The sequence below is a fragment of the Mesoplodon bidens genome (genome assembly GCF_964165515.1).
Source record: "Mesoplodon bidens genome assembly, chromosome: 7".
In the NCBI taxonomy this organism is placed as follows: Eukaryota; Metazoa; Chordata; class Mammalia; order Artiodactyla; family Ziphiidae; genus Mesoplodon; species Mesoplodon bidens.
Window position 1 is genome coordinate 12,320,973 of NC_138164.1, and position 24,848 is coordinate 12,345,820.

At 38.3% G+C, this 24,848-nt stretch overlaps 1 protein-coding gene across 2 annotated transcripts in view; it reads right to left on the minus strand.

The window, feature by feature from the left end:
- Positions 1-2,061: 2,061 nt before the first annotated feature.
- The window catches only part of ARHGEF12 (Rho guanine nucleotide exchange factor 12), a 144,594-nt gene continuing 121,807 nt past the window's right edge, over positions 2,062-24,848 (minus strand). For both annotated transcript variants that reach the window (XM_081241052.1, XM_081241051.1), the window contains 15 exons: positions 24,138-24,223; positions 21,306-21,431; positions 19,566-19,680; positions 17,836-17,936; positions 15,903-15,980; positions 14,702-14,777; positions 14,007-14,174; positions 13,065-13,152; positions 12,502-12,588; positions 12,285-12,364; positions 11,755-11,988; positions 9,112-9,582; positions 7,914-8,230; positions 6,722-6,791; positions 2,062-6,153 (listed from right to left, as the gene is read on the minus strand). In XM_081241052.1, the coding sequence (XP_081097178.1) occupies positions 6,143-6,153; positions 6,722-6,791; positions 7,914-8,230; positions 9,112-9,582; positions 11,755-11,988; positions 12,285-12,364; positions 12,502-12,588; positions 13,065-13,152; positions 14,007-14,174; positions 14,702-14,777; positions 15,903-15,980; positions 17,836-17,936; positions 19,566-19,680; positions 21,306-21,431; positions 24,138-24,223 (2,108 nt within the window). In that variant the 3' untranslated portion in view covers positions 2,062-6,142. The remainder of the gene's footprint in view (positions 6,154-6,721; positions 6,792-7,913; positions 8,231-9,111; positions 9,583-11,754; positions 11,989-12,284; positions 12,365-12,501; positions 12,589-13,064; positions 13,153-14,006; positions 14,175-14,701; positions 14,778-15,902; positions 15,981-17,835; positions 17,937-19,565; positions 19,681-21,305; positions 21,432-24,137; positions 24,224-24,848) is intronic.

The following is a 24,848-nucleotide window of genomic DNA, read 5'->3' on the forward strand; positions in this document are numbered from 1 at the left end:
AAAAGCTATTATTTTCCCTTTTATAAATATATGTCTGTGTGAGGCTAGATTTTCCTCATCTATTTCAACCAAAACAATGTACCATACCAGACTGCACACAGAAGTAGATATTAGGATTCAGTTATCTTCTATTATGCCAGGTCTTAGAGATTTGAAAACTATAAAACACTCTTCTAAATAAATACTTTTATTGTGGAAAATATAGGAATTTTTCATAAAAACCTGTAATGGGTTTACCATTATTTTTAAATGAATTAATGTTCTTATTACTTTTCTCATTTCTCATAAATTTTCTCATTTTAATTTCTAATAAAGTAAATATTGATAGCTATAATAATCCACATGAACTTAAGTTCCTCCATAAGGTCAATATTTTTTAAGAGTATAAAGTGGTCCTGAGATCAAAAAGATTGAGAACTGCCACATTATATCATGCTAACTGCCTTTAATATTTAAAATAATAAGATAGTAGAAAAAATTTCTCTGTATAGACATTTCTCCAAATTTTTTTAAAAGATCACCAAGATGTACCGTAATTATTGTTACTGATCAGAATGTGTTCAGGCAGCCCCAACCCTGTGGTCACACCTACGAAGAAAGGGATCCTCTGAAATCAAATGCTGTAAAGGAAGCCTTAACTTACGGGTTCAACAGCACCCTAATCAAATGAAGGGAAAAGACTAGAATAGAGAGCTCTGCCTACCTTTAAGGATTTCAAACCAAGGCCTCAGCTGATGCTCAGGGAATGATGATGTCTCGCTAGTAATAATAGGGGGCAAAACAAAATATTCCCTTGAAGTGTTTTCAATCAGTCACGAGAATTATACTTGACATTACAGGAAAAAAAAGGAAAACGTCTACATCTAGCTATTTATCTGTAATGTTTTATGACATTCGTCATAATAGGAAGATATTAAGTTCAATTGAAAAGCAAATTTTTCATCAGTATAGATCCTCTTACCTTTCAAGTCGGTATTAAAACTTTGGTGAACCAGTCATTTGGCTTCAAGAGGATGGCAAAAAGTGGAAGTAATTGCTCACATGCAAAGACAGGGTTTGACCTTCTCCATTCCTGTAAGAAGATGGCTGTCTAGGAGCAAGTGGGAATAGTATGGGTATTTATTTCTTCTATCAGTTATGTTTATAAACATAGCTAAGAGCACAGACAGGTTAATTTCTGCAAAGTACATTTGACTTAACTTGTTTTAAGGTTTAAAAGATCTACAAAATCCTAAGCATTTTTATTAATTTATTTTTTATTTTCTGGCCGCACCGTGGGGCTTGCGGGACCTCAGATCCCTGACCAGGGACTGAATCCAGGCCACCCCAGTCAAAGCCCAGAATCCTGACCACTAGGCCACCTGGGAACTCCCCCTAAGCATTTTTTATTATGCTTATTAGCTCTATCAGCCAAACGCACTGCTGAATGACTGGAAACTAAACTATTATCCCAAGAATAAATCAAATTACACCTCTATGTCAAAACCAACTACAAAAAAGCCCAAAACTCAAGGTTTTGAAATGGGAGAGTTGAAATGGGATCCATAAAAGCACAGAAATGTTGGTAGTCTAGGAAGTCCAACATTGAGGATAAGAATGGTAATAAAGATGTCTTATTTCATTTAGGGTAGCATTAAACCAAAGTTATCTTTAAGTGAGCCATAAAAGCTGCCCCATTTATCCCACTAAAGTACACTTAAAATTTTTGTTATATATATTTTACCACCATTAAAAAAATAATGTAATATATTAAAAGAATCATTGTACATTTTAAATGAGTAAATTGTATGTTATGTGAATTATATCCCAATAAAGCTGTTAGAAAAACAACAACAAAGCTGCCCAGATGCTGGGGCAATTCCAGCTGTGAGTGTCCTCATGGAAGTTTATGTATTACGGAGATCAACTCGCTGGTCTCACTAGTAAAGATGCTCTAACCAGCAGGAAGATATTTGACAGTCACTGCCAGTAAGATCACTTAAGGCCTCCTTGGTGTTCGAACTTTTCTAATATAAGTTGTATAAGACAAATCAAGAGGAATATAAATAAAAAGTCACATACTTGGTTCCTTTAAGCATATTTAATATTTGAATTCTCATTTTCTATTTTCCCAGACCCCAGAAAACAGAGTTTTTAGATGACCAATATTTTGTTCCAGAAACATACAGCCTTATCAGCTAATTCATAAAAGAGCTATTTTACAAAGGTACATCTGGATAATTAGAACAATAAAGTCTTTTAGGCATTTCAAAATGTGATCAGTAAAAATACATGATTATTAATAAAGTTTTTTTTAAGATAGTTCCAGATTTCTTTAAAAGTAATTTCTGTTAAAGAGTACATGATTGTATGGTGAACAAGGAAAATAAAATGTTCTAGCAGGAAGAGGCTGACTAAGAATAACCCACAGTGTGCATTACAGTTATGTTTGCAGTACGTCTGCTTAGCCATTGGCACCTGGAAATGGTGGACAGGGCTTCCTTCTAGGAGGTACAATTTTTTCCTACCAATTTATTTTCAAAACCATCAGTACCAGTGGGGAAGAATGAGGCAAAGGAACTCTTTTCTTAAGGAAAAAACAATTTTTCAGATCACTTTGAAAAGGGGCGGAAAAGTCAGCAAAAACATGATTTACAAAACGAAAATTGTAAAACTGGGGGCAAGAAAGCTAGCCAGCAGAAAGCTGACTGGAAGGTCCTGCTAATCTTCTGTTTGAGGTCTTCTGTACACAGTTCTGAACGGTGCCCCCCGTGACACATAGGGAAGGAAATATTGACCAAAGCTCTAGTAGCTCAAAATAACATCATATACCACCTTCAAAGAAGACGGCTTCCAGTTTGAAATATAGAAGCGCCACATAATACACCAAATTTAACAATATCAAAACGAAAAAAAAAGTATGCGAGTAAGACAACTCACAGGAAGCATAATTATTTTCTTTAGCTTTGAAAATAAGGAAAAAATGGGCTCTTCTCTACTATCACACTAGCTCCCCACCCGCTTCCATAAACACATTAACAAAAAAACTTTAGAGGGACTCATCCTTTCTAACAGCTGTTAGAGTTGTTTTAGGGAAAAGAAAGCCAAAAAGCTTATAAAATATACCTTCTGTGCAGCATAATATAATAGTAACCGTTTAGGTCCTAATAGCCAAGACAACTCAAGCAGTCCAAGTTAGCTGATTTTAAAGTATGCCAAATATATCATTTCTAGGGCAGTGATCATGATTTTAAATCACAGCACTCTGGGGGTTTGTTGATTTGCCTTAATTCTGTTCTCTAAAAGGAAGGAGACACTCCAAATGTAATTTGCCACTTAATAGCAAAGGAGCCATAAGGGCCACATGAGAGAGCACAGGGTCACGGCAGGTCACTACAATAGCTAAAACCCAGCTCTCCTGCTCTCGGGAAGGTTGCTTTGTCTACACCCTTGGATCTTTCCGTATGGAAGTAGATTCCAACTTCTAGTCACGTAACTTTGAGAAAATGGCTTTGATGGTAAACAGCCTCACTCAAAGACAGGGTGAATATCTAATTCCATCATTCTGAAAGGCAGGTAGAGTATCAAAGTCGAATGGATGTGATTATAATGGCCAAAAGAAAATAGAGGGTGTGGGAGGCCAGCATGAGAAGAAGGGAAGAAGTTAGGTTGGTAAGATAAAAAGATCACTCAAACTTGTGGAATCTTTTCAGAATTAGACTTCATTTGGGGGCTTTGTTTGACAATCTGGATATGAATTTATTTGGAAGTACTAGAGCTATGGTCAAAATATTTTTCCAGTTAGCCCTGTTTTTGCTCCAAGGAGAGGTTAAACTTCAGGAAAAAGAAAAGCAAATAGTTGCTAAGGACAAGGGACTGGCTGAGCTAGAAGAGAAACCAAAATTCTGCTAACCTACAAAGCTTCTTAAAGGAATGAGTGCTAGAGAATTATGCAATTACCCTGTAGCGTCTGAAGTTAAGATGAAAGTTCTATCTGTATTTACCGTTCTCCTGATTAACTGTCCACAGATGGTATTAGTGTCAAGTAACTACAGGCGTAATTCTTTCAGTTGGGAGTGACTACATTATTTCCAGCAGCACAGTGTAACCATTTGGTTTTTACTTGCTTCTCTTAAGAGATACAGAAAGTTCAAGTCCCAAGCTTTACTTATATATTAGCCTCTGCTTCTAAAAATTTTAATCCCATTTTGATTTAATTTATACTTGGGCTACAACTCAAGATAAAATTCTAATTTATAGATGAGGTCCAACAATCCAAGTTGGTCTACTTAAAAACATAGATCAGTTTTGGAAAAACAGAAACAGGAATCTGGACATGGGTGAGCTTGTTAAGTTGTAGTGGTGTTTATAAAAGTAGTTGGGAATCCTTACCACTTGTGATGAGGGGAAAATTTTATATATATATATATTATATATATAACATATATATAATATATATATAACATATATATATAATATATATAATATATATATTTGGGCAGAGGGTGGGGGGATGGAAGGGAAGAGTGAAATTACATCCTAACTACCCACAGAGTTCAGAGGGCACTACTGAAAGATATGAGCAGTGGATGAACTCCTTGCATACTAACAGAATTTTCATATTTGACAAATGATTTAGTTTTAGTTGGCAAAAATACTCCAAAACATACATACCTGATGCACAAAGAAAACCACAGAAAGCCAATAGAATTGAAGGAGTTCTCAAGTTACAGTTCTGAAACATTTATCCTCTGGAGGGTGCTGCCAGGACTACTATTCATTCTAGAGCAGGCAGTTACCAATGCCTTGCCTGCAGTATCCAGTGTATGTTCTGGTCTGCAATTTTTAAGGTCAGTCATGCACCAGTGTGGAAAAAGCTCCAGCAGTGAAGTCAGAGGAAGTGCTTCTGGAGCTGGTTGGAGCAGCTCTGTCTTCTCCACCACAGCTTTCTCCGCTCCACTCTCGGCTCTCTTTTTAACTCAAAGAGCCCTTTGGCACCATCAGTGCAAAAATTAGAGTCAAACCTCCAGGTACTAAAATGTTACTGGCCTTATAATCAGCAGTACCCGTGGCTCATGAAAGCCATTGTTCAACTCAGTAGTGATTCAGTTACACAACCTTCCCAGACTCTCACCCGCTCCCACCCCACCTTCCTTCAGCGACCCCCACCCCTGCCACCACCTGAAGCATCGCCGTTTGCTTGTTTTTACTTCCTGCTCAATCTGCAGGGGTAATTTTACCCAAGTGCCAAAGTCTAATGTATACTTATAAAAATGAAACAATACCAAGAATAACAAACTTATAGTCAAGAAAATAAAATTTGCTTTCCTCTCCCTCCCAAATCCCAACCCTCAACAGAAAAGGAGACAAGAGAAGAAAATACACCCATTTTCAAGTGCCTGCTCTTTAGTACATTGAGGATTCCTGTTCATTGGGAGTGGATCCCAGCTACAGAGAAGAGGTGCTGGCCTCGGGTGGGAGGAAGCCCTACCTGGGAGCACAGAGCTCAAGTCCTCTGCGCTCAGGAGTCCCAGCAGACTACACTTTGGAGGTGACCCTCAGACAAGCAGCCTGCTGGACGGCAGAGGGCACGGGATACAGTCTGGTGGAGGCCACATGCTTCTCCCTGCCCTGCCTACCCCCTCCTCCTCTTCACCTCTCTACCCCACCTCCTAACACCCCACACTGAACTCTCTGCTTCGGGAGCAACCGATGCTTGGGTGTACTAGATACAAAGGGCTAAAATTCTCACTACTCAGTTAAAACAAAACATGGCAAAATAAAAATTAAAATGTGCTTTCAAATACGGAATGAAGTCAAATAAATACATCTGATTTTCTCTTTTTCTTACGTCTAAGTAAAATTTCATATTCTACACCCAAAGCTCTATACATTTGGTTTTTGTTCTGAATCAAAATGAATTTCTGATAGTGAGGAGAGCAGAGTGAGAGAACGGATGTCCCCTCACTGAGAGACTAGTGCAGCTGCCAGGCTCTGAAGAACCAGTCCCGCTCTGGGCCCCTGGGGCGTGGCTACCCCAGGGTGTTCGCAGGCAGATCCTCTGTCACACACTCTCTCTGTGTCCACACTGGAGCCAGGACGTGGTGATACAAGGCCGATGCTCAAATCCGACAACCTGCAGTCACCTCCAGGACACGCGGCTCTAACTTTTATCTGGGAAGAACAAGGAGATGTGGAGATCAAATTAGGAAGAAAGAACGAATTAAAATGAACACTTAGAGAATATAGTTGAAATCTGTGGACACTGGGAACATCTTTGTTTCTGGATCAGAATAGCCTCATCCAAAAGCATGAAAGCAAATGAGTACAAATTGCTGCACTGAACACAAATCCATCTGTAGTCACAGGGAGACACTGCTTTCGCCGTCAGGGGAGACACAAAAGCATAGCAAGACCTGAGGAGGACCTGCCTCCACCACTAGGGAGCCTCAGTTTCCTGGGGCCACCACAGCTCTGCCTTCTGCTTTTGCAAAGGTGAAGAAAGACAGAAGGAGGGTGGCATGGGGACTGACAACTGCAGCTTCTCTTAGAAAACAAGAGCTGAGTCAGCAGACAGCGGCCTCTGCTTGATATATGATGTTTGGAAACAAGCAGTTTTTCTAAGACAGAGAAGATATGGAATCTCAGAAGGTTTCCACTTTAAAGAATAATAAATCATTCCATTCAATGCACTGTTCAGGCAGGATGATTCTTGAGTCTGAAATCCACAGTTTTCACATACCTGAGTGCTTGTCTGTGAGGGCTGATCCAGCCAGCCTTTGGCAAAGAATGGTGTAACTTTCCTCCACCTTCTGTAAAATAAAACCCATAGGTTTTTCATTTGAACATCATGAAAAATTTATTTTGAAAATAGGAAAGAAGGCTTTTTTATATTATAGGGACATGCTTCCAAATTTCAACATTAACATCATTAAAAATTTTGTTAGTAGGCGAAAAAAGTAAATTTCATTCCTTTTACCTGTTCCTCTCGAGTGAATAACTTAAAATGTTCCCATATAGAAGAAAGTAGAGGAGAGGGCAACCGGTAGAGGTGATTATCCCACTGCCCCCCCTCCCCGCCCGGAGTCACCCTGAAAATGGTCCCACATGCGGCATGAACTAAATTAGAGCCAACGTGCCCTCAGTGGTCTTTTCAAATCTTATCAGCCACAGGGTGACCCTACATATAACCACATGAAGAAGGGAAAACCTACCACATGAAGTTAAAAGAAAAACTAAGGGAGACCAGTCTTTAGCTAAGAGGCTAAGGACACTTTAAACTCTGGTCCCTGAAACCTCTACTAAATGATGTCATGACAAACATTTGGGCTCTAGCAGCTGTGCCTACTGATAGCAAACTTATAAAGTCCTGTTGTCAGAAATGACCACACAGGTCAGTTTTGCAATGGTGGCTTAGGCAGTGACATCTTCAATTACCAATTTACAAAACTCCCACTCATAGGCAGGCCTTTAAATTATAGGAGCCACTGGAGACAATTTCTATCTGTCACAGGACGTGGGAAACTACCAACGTCACCTAACAATTCACAGATAATTAATAGGTTATGGCAAGTTAAAGCATTTCCCAGCCTAGACTCCTAACTACACAAACCCCACCTATCTCAGCTTACTGCCCACATCTTCTCATGGAGGCCAGCCAATCATCCCAAATATATTTAGGTTCTTAAACTTAGAAACCCATACAAACACACAGTTTACAGAGCTACAATTTTTTCTGTTCTTGTGATCAGATTAAAAAGTGCTGATATCAGTTTTTCATCCAGGTCTATTCACAGACAATCGTCAAAGAAAACATACAAAAATCTAGACCCTGAGCAAGGTTACGGACAACAGCATGTTAATCATTCTACACTTCCTCTCTGTTAAATGTGTTTTTTATATCCGAGTCCTAAGGATGTTGAAGTCTGAGGTACCTTTAAGTGTTCAAGGTCAGCCTCTATCTTACGAATGTACTCCATGATCTGGCTTTGTGAATCTGCACAGGAGGAGGGACTCCGGATCTCAAAACAGGAATCCTCCATAGCTCCCCAGCGCTGCTGGACCAGGAATTCTGGGGTGAAAGGTGAAACTGCCCCATCAGAATGAGCATTCTGGGGAGAACGCTGCTGCCGGCAGGTAGAGTCCATAGAGGGGATGCCTGTCGCGGGCTGCGGGGGAAGCGAGGAAGCAAGCTCCTCGTCCGTGGAGCTCTCCTGCACTGTTTCATAGCCATCAAGGATCAAACAGGTTCCTATGGATAGAGACAGAACAGGTTGATGAGATTAGTGCTGCCATCATCACATCAGAAGACAGACGTGGGGTGATTTGCTGACAACTTTAAAAGCTATTAAAGAAGGGGAAAGGCCATTAATCCCCAAATTCCCCAGGTTAAGTTTTAAGTACCTCAGAATTTTCTTACATCAGGTTAAAGGTACACTTAGCAAACTTTCCTGGTAATTTCCGAGTAACTTCATATTCGTTAGCATTCTAAAAGTGAAAAGCTGAAAACGACCGAGTCCCTACATGATCTTGCCACCACCCTGCCTGCCAAACACCTGCCTTGCTTCATCTCCCACCGCTGTCTCCCTCACCCTGCACTCTCTAACCACAGCACGCCTGCCCCTGCCTCACAGCCTGGGCGCTATTCTTCTCTGCTGGAACACGCTACTTCCAGGTACCCACACGGCTTCTTCCTTCACTTCCCTTGGGTCTCTGCTCACATGCTACCTCCCGAGAGGCCTTCTTCCCTGATCACCTTGTCTGCCCCCATTACCCTCTGCCCCTCAGTGTGACTTATTTTTCCTCCTAATTCTTACTCTCTGACATCTATTTATCTGTTAACTCATTTACAGTTAGTTACTCTTTCCCCAAGTAGTGCTCAAGCATCATGACAATGGTGGATTTTTCCATGTTTTATTCCAGGCTATATCTCCCAGCACCTAGGATAGGGTGTGGCATAGAGTAGATTCAGTATTTATTTATTGCATGAAAGAACAGATACTACACACACACACACACACACACACACACACACACACGAGAGAATGCTTGGATACCCGAGCGACATCCATTTCAGCACATAGGACAAATAACAATGATTGAAATCAAAGTTTAAATGTGAAAGGAACTTGCCTGAGATGCGCAAATTAACATCCTTCTCTTCCTTTTTAACTGCTCCATCACCTTCTGATGGATTATCATCACTATGTGCTTCACGGGCATCAAAAAAGTGCTCTCCACTCTCATCAAGACCCCCTTCTGGCTCTGCGGGAGGCATCTCTGGGGTCATAATCATGTGGTCCATTACTAAAATGTTACTTGCCTGGCTCTCTTGGAATGCCAGTACCACTGAATCCCGTGCAGCAGAAGATTCAGTTGAAGTCCGGGGACTGTAACAAGTTGAAATGTCACCAGTTCCAGTTCTAAAGGGCATCTGTCCTTCACAAGGATGATAGGCCTTAATATTTTCAGGGTTCTGGGTTCCACTGTCTGCCTGCACCCCCAGAGAGGCTGTCCTGCATCTCGGGAAATGTGGCCAGTCTTCCTGAATGCTCTTCTCAGCCAAACCCAGCTGTTGTACCAGCAACTGCTTCAACAAACCCACTAAAAGATGTAGGAAGGGGGGAAAAACACACGCATTCACAACTATACCCTCAAACGGACAGAATTAAATTGGAGGACTTATCAATTCTCTCTTAAAGTAAGTACCTTTTTAGTAACATACAGGCAAAAATATTAATTTCATACAGTCATTTTTTGTTTTGAGAAATGAAATACAACACCATCTAGAGAAAATTTAACATCAAACTTGACTTTAAAAAAATTTAAGAATTCTCAGTGGGGATTCTCTTATTATTCTCCTATATGCCTACCTCTCTACATTTTCTACCATATAACTGGAATAATACCCCAAAGGTACTTCTTAAAAGGATGTTGAAAAGCCATGTTAATCTAGACAAAAGAACCTGAAAGTTCTGCTTTTTCCAGAAGCAGACACTATCTACATAGGCATTATTGTTTTCTAATTTTATTAGACACAGAGAACATTTATTTTATCATCTATAATAACCCAAAGAATCTCCTTAAATGGTGAAGAAGAAAATAAAACTGCCCTGTAAATTTAATTCTGATGTTTGGTAGCATGCATAATTTCAAAGGATAAGGAAATATTTATTAATTTTTAAAAATGACCTCACTAGTACCACAGCTTCCTTTGGTTGTTGAATATAGAATGGATTTAATTTTAAATGGGCAAGTGCATGCTGTGAGGTCACTCACACAATGAGAGGGACACTGGGACAATGTTAGTGGAACCATCAGAAATCATTACCACTGTTAACTCTCTATGAGTCTAGAATAAATTAGGTTTTAAAGAACTTGACCAATTCCGTACTTTCAACTCGGCCTTGATTTCTATCTTCTGTCTCTTTAAATAAAGTTTCCACATAGGTTTGGGTCTCTGACCCTCCTTCTTTTTGCTCTGCAGTCACTTCCTGAGAGACGCTATGAATACTTATGGCTTTGACACTCAGATCCATCTCTCTTCCTGACCTCTTCCAAAATTCCAGTCTTAAAACTCTCAACTTCCTGCTCATCCTTCCTCTTAAATGGCTTGCCATTCATTACCATAATCTCAACATGTTTTAAAATTAAGCCCATAATCTATGGCAAAGAAAAGAAGGAAAAAAGAAAGTGTAGCAGTGGTGGTCTCTTCTAATTTTTATTTCTGACAAAAATACTGAAATTATCTCTAAACAGTCCCTTACCTTTGCCCTCACAACCAAAGAAGTCAATTGTTTTAAGTATCTGTTGGTTTCACACTTTATTTTTATTCTTCTGACACCATTCTAGCCCAAACCCTTTTAGCCTCAAGCCCAGACCACTCCACTCCAACTCTATTCCCATTCAAATCCTTTCGCAGCTCTCAGCCGGAGTAATCTTTTTCCATTAGTCATACACCCTAGCTTAGCAACTTCAAATGCTTCTTACTCTGCAGCTAAAGCAATCATTCTCAGCCTTTTTCCCACCTCCAATACACCTGAGATGTGTGATCCACTCCCATTTGTAGCAGTGGTTCTCAACCAGCTGGAGAGGGAGTGGGTGGCTAACCAAATGGCAAGGACCACCCATTCGTGTGTGTGTGTGTGTGCGCACACGTGTGCGTGCATGTGCATGTGCGAGTGCGTGTGCAAGAAGGATGGGTCGTGGTGAAGAATAATACAATCTCCACAAGAAAACAGAAGAATATCTGTAGCCTGAAGAAGTCCTCAAAACCCTGCAGCCTGCCACCCTTCACGTCCGGAGGACTCAACCTGCTCTTCAAGGTCCACAACAGCCGGGCTCAACACGCGTCCTCCACCTTTCTAACTTTGTCCGCCGTGACTCCTTTAGCTTGTGCGGTCTGCCCCGGGCCAGCTGCCCTACCCACTGCTCTCTGAACACCCTCAGAGCTTTTGCCTCTGTGTTTTGGTCCTATTTGGTCCTACCATTTTTCTTGTCTGACTTCTATATATTCTGCTAAATACCTATCTGAGTCTTACCCATTCTTCAAGGCAATAATCACACCTCTCTTGTTTTCTAATGCCTCCCTTCTCTGGTCACGCCAACCAGATCAATTTTGACATACCTATAATGTTTTTTTACTTAAGAAGGTGAGGGAAAGTTTTCTCTCATCTTCCCAACTAGATTGTAAAATTCTTGAAGGGAAAATTCATGGTACATTATAAAACTCTGGTGCTTAATAAGTATCTGTATTAACTTATGAATAAAACTTACAATTCCTTAGTGCATCCAACGCCCACCGTTCTTCTGAGACAGGCAAGTGTGGATCTGGGATTGTGATTTGATAACTGACTCCAACTTCCTTTAGAGTTCCATCTGCATGCTGCTCCTTTGCAAACTGTCTCTCAGCCACAAAGAGATCATCCACCTCTGATTTCCCAGAGGTATCCAGTGAATGAGATTGAGGTTTTGATGACATTAAAGGAGACTCTAATCCCAAATCTCTGTCTGTTCAATGGAACAGAAAAAGTAGAACGTTATCTTAACAAAACTTTTAACGTGAAGCATACAGGAAATATTTGGAAAAAAATAATTGCACGAGCTACAGAGATTGTCCGCTAAGTAAAATACATGGCGCTTAGTGCGGTGTGATAATGGTACACAGAAGGCGCACAAGCAAAGTTTGTTAAAGTGAATAGCTGATGCCAGATCCTGCATAAACCAAAAGAGTTAACGTTTCTTCACATTTTATTGAGTCATATGTAGACTCCATTCTTCCAGGTTAACTTAACAGATCAGTTTACCTGGACTCTGCAGACCAGTGACTGAAATGCCATGATGTTCCACTTTTAACTTTGGAGATTCTTCTTCATCATTGTCTCCTCTATGGAAGGAAAAAAAAAAATCTTTCAGCTTCATGAGGTGCCTAAACATCAGTGCAACAAAATGTTAAGAATTATCCATTCTTTCTCTGACCAAAACCACAAAGTCGTTCCTACTCGGAAGCAAAGGCACACTCACTCGCAAGGTGGTGACTGTGGCAGTGGAATTGGCTTTGTGGACTGCTCCTTCACTGATGCAGCCATCCGACAGATTAGGTCCTGCCAGCTGCAGGAAGTTTGAAAAGAATACAAAACACAGGAGGGAAAGGAAAACACACTTTAAATACACTCAGAAAGCAAAAATAAAAACTAACAAACCATACCAGAAGCCAAACCAAACCAACAGTCAAAAAACACTATTTCTGCCAGAGAATATCTTTATTTTGGTGACATACTAATAAGTAGAGATTATAAAACCTAACAACATTATGGATACACTACCCATGAAAAAAACTTCACGACACTGCTGAGAATTTTTTCTTTAGGAAAGATACTTTCAATAGGATAGAACCAAAATAAGAGAGATCCATCTAAAAAGGAACAAATTCTTAGAAGAACACCTCTCAAAGAATATAGAGAAGGTACTTGTTTCCACATAGTTTTTGGTTTTCAAAGTTCTTTTACAAAAGCAGTTAAATTGTGGAATATTATATTCAGGATAATAAAACATATTAGAGCAAGGTAGCTATATCCAGTACATACACAGTCTTTTCAGAAACTGTCTGTGCCACCAGTTCATAAATTTGGGCTCCATTGTCAGACATGGAGATGACGAATAAAGCTTTGTTATCTGGGAAAACAAGACAAAAATTACTCTAACAATATGACTCACAGAGGCTGGGAAAGATGTTTCTAGGGTCCTGGTATTATTCTGCATCTTAATCTAGGTAAAGGTTACACCTGATCACTTTGTAAACACACATTCACTTTGTAAAACTCATCAAACTATAACTTAAAATTTGTGCACATCATTGTATGTTATACTATATATAATATACTTTAATAAAACAAAGATTATAAAAGCTAGCACTAATTCCACAGTAATTTATTAAAAACAAGAAAGTGTCAATGTATCTAAATGACTGAACTACAAACACTATTGCTCTTTTTGCATTTATTCTGAATTGCCCTTTTGCTAAACGGTTAGTAACATTCAGTGGGTGTTGGAGAAAAGGGGTCATACATTTATCTTACCACTATGGAACTAACAAGTTTTAAAAGGGATCTCCTTATTAGTACAGTTAATATGTAACTTCCTAACTGAAACTGATTTTTAAAAACCTAAATCATACCTACTTCTTCAGTTTTTGCCTTTTCCCCACGATATCAAAAAATGAAACCTTTTCAATGGGATTACCTCCAATTTACTGTCTTCACGAGTGTCATCAATGATTTGAACGTGACATAAAGATAAAAGTAATATGCAGAAATTTTTCAAATGCAGAAAATTATTCAGAGAATCTAAGCATCCTGAATAATTTTGGGGTATTCACGTTCTAAGCAGTAAATAAATTTCATTTAATCTGTATAAGAATATAAAAGGAACAAAACTCTACGCCAGCTGTGCTACTTCAACGACACTGAGTATCTTATGCAACGTTACGATGAACCTGGAGCTTAGCGTCATTCAGCAGACATACTTGCCTGTGGCCACTTGTCGAACCAACACTGTATTCAACTTGATGACAGGGCTAAATGTGTGTTTGCTATCACCTGTAGATGCCAGAATCTTACTATGACACCTTAACACCAGTCTATCATCCTGCTTTTGTAACAATACAAGAATATCTTCCAGCAGCAAAGTGTACAGATCTAGAAATAAAAATGTAGGAGAGGTGATTAGTACAGAAATTGAGATGTGTTTTATAAACTTTATGACAATTTGACATCAAAAACTGATTTCTGTTAAATCTAGTAAAATTTAAAAATGTACTTGCTATTGTATTTTTTTATTTCATTTTTAATAATTCATTTTTAATGTATTACACCAAAGTGTCAGTTTGTGACTGACAAGAGATAAAAAACACTGGTTCTTCACCACAGATAGTTTGAGATACAGTGGTTTAAAGGAAGCTGAGACTCATTAGAATACAAGGATGGAGACAGGACTGAATCATGACAAAATTTTCTGCTTCATCCCTAAATGAGTATTTAGCATGCTTCACATATAACAAAATAACATAAGCAGATCTTCTGTAAATGAGTAATAACACAAAGTACCATTGCTACCTGCTGTCACTGAAAAATGTGAACGGCTATCTCTTCTCTTTGGCATAAGGAAAACTTCCTATTCTTTTCCTTTCTCCACTCTCCCCCAAACCAACAGACAGTACACCTACCTATAGTTTTATCTCTATTCACCTTCCAAACCAATGGCCCTTCATGAATCATCTTCCTTTTTGTTAAATCCAAATTCTGCCAAAATAAAGAGAATTACACACAAATTATTTCCAAGCACTTAGTGAGATGATATTCCATTTAGTCTCCTTTCCAGAAATTCTTACTATAAAAGATACCATTTACATTCACTATTACTGATATCCGTCGACTACTGAAAATGGAATAAAAATCAGGTTAAAGTAAGCTGCATAAAATTTTCTAGAAAGGAAAAAGCATCTTGTAGAAAAACATTCAGGAGTACTGTCTTCCAAATTTCACTCTAAACAGATGGTAATAGCTAATGAAAATGAAGCTGCAAATATTCAGCTACTAGATTCTCAACCCCTTCCTTATTTTTTCTATGAATAACTAACTAGATGAGGATGATGTATAGCTTATCTATAAGAAGCCTCTGATCTAGGCTCTCATTCCAAAAAAAGTTCTAAGGAATAGCATTTCACAGAAGTCCAGGTAGTACTGAGGCTTGCTCTAAATATTAATAACTTAATAAGAGAATCATCTTTTAGCATAAGTAGCTCTAGAAAAATCTCATTCTCTGGAAGTTAAGTGGCTCAGCATATTAGCATGCTTTTTGATAAGTTCTAAAAATAAATAAATAAAAGTCTATTTTAACAGCCACCAAATAAATCTGCCAGAGCAACCAGTGAGATAGTATAAGAAAGACTTAAAATCCTAAGTTACTCAATACAAAAGCTCCATGTACTAGAAGGGGCAATTAATAAATATTTTTCTATCATTCCTGTAATGGTTTCAACTTTTATGCTTTTGAAGAGCTTCATAGAAAAATAATTATCTTCCTTTTCTCAAAAATCTGGAAAGTTCCCACACTAAACAAACAGGCTTACTCTTATTCAAGCTACAGAACACAATAAAACTAATTTTAATAATAAGTAATGTTCCTTAGTCTCCTACAAATCCTTGTCACAAAAAGTTAGTTTCACATAAAATATTCCCCTACTGAAAGACTAAAGCAATCCTCACACAGACCAAGACATTTAAAAGGAAGAAAAGAACCATAAATACAGACAATCCATGATGCAAGAACTCTTTCAGGCGATGTATGTTCCCACTAAAATGTTAATTACCTGCCAAGTCTTTAGCAAATTTTATGTTTTAAATTGTGATTAGACCATCCCTTACCCTGAGCTCTTCAACATTTGGGTACTCTGACAACTTCAGATTGGAGGTATCAAGGCGACGCTGATAATCTTCTAAGCGCTGAAAATGAGACAGAACACAGCTAAGGTTACTGCTTTGGATATCAATGACCTCCCTGTTCCTAAATCAAATGGACACTGTACCTGCATTCTGCTGAACTCTCTGCAACATCAGACACAACCGACAACTCACTCTTCCTTAAAACACTCCCTTCTTTTGGCTTTGGTGATATTACCCTCTCCTAACTTTCCTCCTACCTCGTTAGCTGTTCTTTTCCAATCTTCTTTTCAAACTCTCTGGCTGCTAACTAGCATATATTTACTTTCTAAATATGTAAATAATGTACATGGTACAAAATTCAGAAGGTAATAGAAGGCACACAATAAACAGTAAGTCTCCCTCTAACCCTGTCCTCTTGCCTTCCCAGCCCCAATTTTCCCTAAAGAAGAAACCTCTAATACCCATTTCTTGGGTAGCCTATGAGAAAAACTCTAAGAAAAAGGAATACATATGGATGTAAGCACGCTTGGCTCTGTTGCATGTAGATATAGCTTTTTAAAAAGAAATATATGGTAACATAATACATTCATATGTGTATTACTCATTCAAAAGGTAATGCAATATATTCATATACACATTTCTCTCTCTCTCTCCCTGTGTGTGTGTATCAGTCATCAATATATCTTGGAGACTGTTCCACATTAGCACATAGAGAGAGAGTAGTCTATTTTTCCAGTGGCTGCGTGGTATTCAACTCTGTGAATGAACTATAGTTTCTTTAACTACACCTTACCGATGGACATGTATATTAGAATAAATTTCTAGAGAAACAACTGTTAGACTAAAGGGTATATTTTTCCGCAAGATTATAAAAATTTCCAAATATACAGAGAAGTCTGAATGTGTAAACACCCATATACCCACCATCTACATTCCACAACTAACATTTGCTATATTTGTTTTATCATATACCTATCCATCTATTCATCCCTCCATCTATCCATCAATCCAACTTATATTTTGGACGTGTCTCAAAATAAGTTACAAATATAAGACACTTTATCTCTAAACATTTTAGCATGCATATCATTAATAAGAGTTCAATATTTATTGACAGTTCTTTTTTTAAATTAAAATTTACATACAGTGAAATGTACACATTTTAAGTATACCTTTCCACCAGTTTTTACCAATGCATATGCCTGTGTAATCAAGCTCCTATCAAGATAAGAAATATGACCATCGATCACCTCAGAAGGCTCCCTCATACTTCTGCCTAGCTAATCTCTGTCCCCAGATCCCCAGTGACAACCATTTTTCTGATTTTTTCCACCATGAATTAGTTTAGCCTTAGAAATTCACATAAATAGAATTACATATATGTACTCTTTTGTGTCTGGTTTCTTTCACTCAGTATAATGTTTGTGAGAGTCATCCATTACTGCTAGTATTACTTTAATTTATGACTATATATTTACATTTGGTTTATGCTATAAACATTCCTGTACAAGTCTATGGGCACGTATCTTCATTTCTCTTGGGTAAATCACCAGGAAGAGAATTGCTGGATCAAAGAATGGATGTGTGAATACGTACATTTTTAATTTAAGTATAAATTGCCAAGTTGTCCTCTGGGGTTTTTATCATTTTACACTCCGAACAATACATTTGGAAGTTCCCGTTTTTCTACAGCCTCACCAACAGAGTGAATGAATAAGCAAACAAACAGCTAGAGATACTCAAAAAAGCCAAATACAACTCTGATGTTCTATCCCAAATTGATCTGGACCCACCTATTACATGAATAGTTAACAAATATCCTGCCCTTCAATTATGTAATAACAGATTCCAGGTAACACTAATTTAATATTCTTATTCTCACTGTCATCCTGTCTTCTTGCTTTTTCCTTCTTACCTGCTTGTTTTCTGCCTCCTTAACAGCCTGATTTACATAATTTAAGATCTGACGACAGTGATCTGCAGCTCTCTTCACCTTCTCCCTTTCTGTTGGCCATTCTAAATATGGCAAAGAAATCCAAAATGAAAAATGGAGGAAATAAGAAAAGAATGTAAGTATATACATAAATGAGATACCACTTTATTTCAACAGTTATAAAAGCATAGTAAGACCTTGAATATTTTATTTATTTAACTTTTATTTTTATTTATTTATTTTTTATTTTTGGCTGCATTGGGTCTTCGTTGCTGTGCACGGGCTTTCTCTAGTTGCAGCGTGTGGGCTTCTCATTGCGGTGGTTTCTCTTGTTGCGGAGCACAGGCCCTAGGTGCACAGGCTTCAGTAGTTGTGGCACGTGGGCTCAGTAGTTGTGGCTCACAGGCTCTAGAGCGCAGGCTTAGTGGTTGTGGCACACGGGCATAGCTGCTCCGTGGCACATGGGATCTTCCCGGACCAGGGATCGAACCTGTGTCCCCTGCATTGGCAGGTGGATTCTTAACTACTGCGCCACCAGGGAAGTCCAAGACCTTGAATATTTTTATACCAGGCTAAAATCCTACAGCAGAATCTCAATTCAGGTAGTTTTTGGACAGGTAAGACTTCTTATCATAGTACTTTAAGCATCAATACTAACCTTTAAAAAGAAACCAAATCCAAGAAGAGATGTTTTATATCAACTATCAGGCCCACCCAAAGGAGTGGGTTTCATTCACATTGTAAGCTATATAAATGGGACCCCTTTCCCCCTATCAAAGTGCACAGCCTACATGATTATGGACAGTGGACCCATTAAACAATATATTTTGAATGATAAACAATTCAAAAAAACTTCAAAATATGTTTCTTTGAATTTGGTATTATATTAAAGAAAGAAAGTAGTTTACAACATTTGTATCATTAAAAGAAGATGAGCTTCACCAAAATGTGTTGAGATTATGATGAGGTTCTATTTTGGTAAAGAATACCAAAATCAGAATATTCAAAATTACTATCCTCCAAACAACAGTCCAACTATATTGAATAAATATATTAAAGTATAAAAGGTAATGTGTATGAGTATTTTCAAATTCCCAGGCATAAGAAACAGGCATTTGATTGCATAGAATTATTAATGAGAACTAAGTATAAGAGCCTAAAGCTCAATTGAGAATCGCAGATTCACTTCACGTTTCAAAACAGGAGAGTTGGAATGATATGCACTGGTTGGACTTAATGAAAGTATATATGTAGATACAAAACATCTCTGCAACTCAGTATAAGCCTTCTTCAAAGCAAATATGATATATGCTAGAGGAAGTATTGGTAAACAATTTTTGTACACTTTATAGGCCATATGGTCTTTGTCACAACTACTCAGCTCTGCTGCTGTATCACAAAAGTAGTCAGAGACAACATTTCAACAAGTGAGTATGACTATGTTCCAATAAAAGTTTATTTACAAAAATACATGGTGAGCCAGATTTAACCCGTGATCCAGAGTTTGCCAAACCCTGTGCTAGAGCTATTAACGGAGTACATTAACTCAAATTGCCCAAAGAAGGCTGGATTGAATCTTGTTAGAACATCTGGCCGTACTATTTGGAAATTCAATGTCCAGACACCAGGATGCTGTGAGAGATTATTCAGCAGAATATGTGTTTTTGTTGTTGCTGTTCCTAAGTTCTTTAATTTCAGTGAGAATGCTGTACCTGTGTATTTGGCAATATTATCCAATAGAAGAGGGTACTTGGTAAGCCTCTGCATTTGGGTGGGAATGATATCTTTCAGCTGCAGACGACGACACAGTGGATTACTCTCAGCATCCTAAAATTAAAGTCAAATAAGTGAATTTGTAATTCTTGTTAGGACTATGATTACCTAACACATACCACATATTCATCATGTAACTGTCTACAGCAACACAGTTCTGGTTATTAAATCAAGACTTAAAACCTGCCACGACATACCACCGCCACGCTACACTTCTGCTTTCTCCTTTAATCACATAATGTTGCCTGTATCACTCAGCCTATGGCTTCTGTGTTATCTATTCAAGCAAAGACTGAGAGCATCCATAATCAACTCTAAGAATTTCTTTCTTGTGAAAAAAGTTTTATCTTCACATATTAAAAAAAATCTAGTTACATTTTTCAACGACTGGCATTCCTACCAAAAGCTGGTCCATTAATTTGTTATCTGCCACTCCAAGTAGGCACAACAGATCACCAGTCTCGATATATCAGCTCAACTGTAATAGGGTTCTGTAAACTTTTCAGTAAAGTGCCAGATAGTGAATATTTTAGGCTCTGCACGCCATCCGTCTCTGTCACAACTATTCCACGCTGCTGTTTTAACACAAAGCAGCCACAGACAATACATAAAGGAATGAACTTGGCTATGTGTAGTGAAGAGTTCTAAGATGGCCTCCAAGATTCTCACTTTCTGGCGTACACACCATATAATCCTCCCCCAGCCTTGAGTGTGGACAGAACCTATGAATCTGATGGGGTATCACTCCTGTGATTAGGTGACTATCAGTTAACGCTGAGTCAATCGAAAAGGAGACTGTCCTAGGTGAGTCGGACTTAAGCAGAGGAGCCTTTAAAAGAAAGCTCTGTCAGAGAGACGCATTCCTACTGGCCTGGAAGAAAAGGACACATCCATCTTGTAAACTGCCTACAAGGGCCACGTAGCAAAGAGATTTGGGCATTCGCTAGGAGCCGAGAGCAGTTCCTAGTCAACAACAGCAAGAAGACAGGGCTCCCGGTTATAGTTACAAGGAAATGAATTCTGCTGACAACCCGTGTAAGCTTAGAAGAGTGGCAGATGAGAACTGCAGTTGCAGGTGATACCTTGATTTCAGCCTGGTGAAAGCATGAAGAAAGGACACAGATAAACTATATCTGTACTCCTAAACTATAAAAGCTGTGACATAATACATTTGCATTAAGTTGCTACATTTGTGGTAATTTGTTATACAGCAATAAAATATAAACTGTGTAAATACAGCTTTGTAAACTTTATTTACAAAATCAGGGAAGAGGCTGGATATGGCTGGTGGGCTACAGTTTACTGACCCTTGGTCTACACCAATATATACCCTAGTAAGCATGACTGCTTGTTATGCTTGTCCCTGGGCTTGATATAAGGCCATTCTGATGTTTTGACGGTATTATTTTAACAGTGTACACGGGCCATTTCCTGACAGTATCGCCATGGCAATGTGGACTTCTATGTCAAGTATTGTAATACTGCCATATATTCTTTATTATTCACCATTCCAATATCATCTTTATATCCTCCAGTAATTTAAGTGAAAATGTATGGCTTTAAAAACGTAAACATAGATATCATCCTTGTAAAAAATTTAGTCTTAGGATTCCCCTAGTTTGTTCCATAGTTGATAAAAAATTGCATTTCTTTTTTCTTACATGACACACTCAACTCACTTGCACAAAAGTCTGGAATCGAGAATCCTTTTTCTGACGAGACTTGATCATTTCCAGGGCAAAGGGTTGGTTACTGCAAAAGGTAGCAGCAGCATGTTTCAACTTTTCCTCACCGGGTCCACTGAACTGTGCCAAGAACGCAAAGAACACAATAGAGAATGAGGTACTGAGCTTATATAAGGCCAGGCAAAATGAGAGACAGCCACAATCCTTCCAATATTCCAATAAGTATCCTCAAGTGACAAGAAACAGAAATCTACACATTTTATGTGGATTATCAATGATTCTCCGTTAAAAAGGGTCTGACCCTGACATATCCAGACCTTTTCTGATCATAGTCCAATATTTTCTAGCTTGCAGCCTACCATAACTTACTACTTTTTCAGTCTATTCCACTTCTAAATCAGATAGAAACGTTGACACTTGGGGAATATGAGACACAAAATGCTTAAAGACTGGGATTAAATTTGATTTTCTTAGAATGTGACACCTTCACAAAAATTACTGTCTTACTGCTCTAGGAAGAGAATCCTTGGGGTTCTAGCTTACTTTCTTACTGTGAAATCTGGGGCAGGTCATAACTTTTCTGGGTCACAACAAAATTAAATCACTGCTGCTTCACCTATGTAGAAGGTAGGGATCCTTCCCTTGGATTTCTCTTGGGGAAGATTCATGAGCCTATGACCCTCTTTTACTAAAAATTATACTTTTTACTGATATTTTTCATTTGTAAATTTAAGTTTGTATATGCCATGATTTTAAGGTTTCTTATAAGACACCTAACAAGTGCTTCACTCATAATAGGTATTCTTATAAGTACAGGTCAAATAAATGATTTTTAAAAACCTTTATATTTGTAGTAATTGCTTTATGGTTTATAAAGAAGCTTTTCATAAAAATCTCCCATTTAAAGCCATATTTCCAAAAGTTTATACACGAAGGTATTTTGTAAAAAATCCTTTTGTAGGGCGTTTGTAGATAAATTCAGAGTATTTTCTCTTCAACTATGACACATACAAAGTGATATTTTAATAGGTTGCTCCAATGTTGTATTCTTATTCTATTATAAATATAACACTCAACATATTTAGAGATGAGACTGGCAGCATTTTTGGTACGTTAGTCAATCCAGGTGCCACGCAATTACTAACAGCGGCTGTTTACAAAAGAAAATAACGCCCTAGCCTCAAGCAGTTTTACAGTGGTTTTACTAGCAGCATAAGTATATATAAGGTGATCTCAAGGGACCAATACTGGAAAAATATTCTCCAAAACTATTTTTTTTGCGGTACGCGGGCCTCTCACTGCTGCGGCCTCTCCCGTTGCGGAGCACAGGCTCCAGACGCACAGGCCCAGCAGCCATGGCTCACGGGCCCAGCCGCTCCGCAGCATGTGGGATCCTCCCGGACCGCGGCACGAACCCGCGTCCCCTGCATCGGCAGGCGGACTCTCAACCACTGCGCCACCAGGGAAGCCCGACTTAAAACTTTTTAATCCAAACTTAACAAGAAAATTGATGCTATGTTATGTCATACTACGAATTTTGTTTCAAGTTGAGTAGGGTGCTGCCAAGGCAACAGAACTCAGAGATCAAGAAATAAAATGAGTCCCACCATCACAGAGTAGCCAGAGAATAAGCTGGATTTTTCAAGGATGTTAAGTCTCCTTAATAACAATGATGCCAGCGTGGGCCTAAGGAGAAAATGCTTTGGAAAGTTCAGTAAATGCAAGATGAGACTGGATTATGATTCCCTGATCTTGTTCTACTGTCAAGTGGCTAATGGCTAAGAAGAGCTCTACTAATAGATTAGTAGATTTTGAGTCACGGTCTCACCATCAGTGAAAGGAGTAGGATCAAGATTGTTTTAGTCAACTTTCTAGTGTTTAATCATTGTAAAATTATCAATCATTGTAAAATTACCAAAAAGTTATCACTGCAAAATTACCAAAATCTTGTGACATTTCCTCAGTCTACATATTGAAGTAAATACCTGTCGGCATAGCTAAACAGTTCTTGTTCAACCAGTGTTAAAATTTTGAGAACTACATCACATATTTTACTATTATTCACAGCCTTAACTATAGTACTTTCTTTAAATGTCTGGATCAAACCCACTTTCCCCTAGGAAGATTTTCTGTATGTTCCAGTTCAGGTCTCCTTGCTATCTATTCCCATAATAACCTGTATTCTCCCCTTTTTGTAACACTAATCACACTTGAAATAACTAATGACTGTTTTTTTATTTTTTTTTCCCCATTGACTATAAGCTCCACTAGCGCAGGAGCCATATCTGCTTTGACTGCTACTGCATCCCCAGTACCTAGAACAGTGCTCGGCACGTAAGTATATATTATGGAGTATATACTGATAAAGAGTCAGCTGGAAACATAAATACAATTTGACAAACAGCTACTGTAGTCTCTGAACTCTTTCCTGGTACATAAGATTAAGTAATTTTCACTTTTCTACTTTTGTGATGGTAGCTCTGGATCTACAATTGTCTAACGTTTTACAGTACCATTCTGAGATTTTGACAACAGAAGATAGTTAAAAATTCTACATCAGTTAAATTCTTTTTTATCAATATCCATGTTACTCTACATTCTTTTAAACACAAAGAACTAGTACCTTTAATTTGATGAGAAAAGAGCATGTAGTTGATTGGGCACTTATTAGAAGAATAAGTAAGAATACACAGTTGGACCCCTTTTCATCTTTACATTAGCTTTGCAAAATGGATGAGTTTGCATACTTGGGAAGGTTCGCAACTTAACCTTGAATCTGATCAAGTGTCTATGAAAATTTTTAAATTAAATAGCAAATCTCCTTACCCAAGTCAGCAAATCTTCCCCAATCTGATCAATAACAGATGTCTCATTCCTCTTTCGAACAGCCTTCATTTGCTCATTCAACCCAACTAAGGGAGGAAAAAAACAATGAAAAAAATTAAGCATACATTCATTTCAGGCTGAGATACTGGTAATACCACGAACCTAAATTTTCAAAAAAAAAAAAAAGGATTTTCAGAGTAGTATATAGCTGCTTCTGATCGCCTTAAATACAATTCTGGACCCAATTCCTATAAACCTAAATGTTTTGAGTTCTATCTGAAAAACAGTTGCCAAAGCATAAAACAATGTGGAAACTAGCACATTATACACAGTATAGGTGCATCAAATACGCATTTAACCTCAAGACTCCATCTATAACCAACCATGTTCGTAAAAAAACAAAGTTCAGTGGTACAGATGACTCCGTCCACTGTTCCTTTCAAAATGTGTGTGTTCCCAGGCAATGGATATCATCATGCTTGAATGTGTCCGTGCACACTGGTGAGATCTAGGATCACCCACAAAGGAGCAAAAAGCAACCATTTGGTGGGAGGGTGTTGGTAGGTGGTGATGGCATCCTTGATGAAAGAAAGACTGAAAACTAAGGGTCCTGGAGAAACAGTGACTTAAAAAGAGAGGAACTGATACCACTGTCTACAAAAGTCCAAGATAACTACAACCAGGGAAAGCCAGCAAGACAGATATTTTATG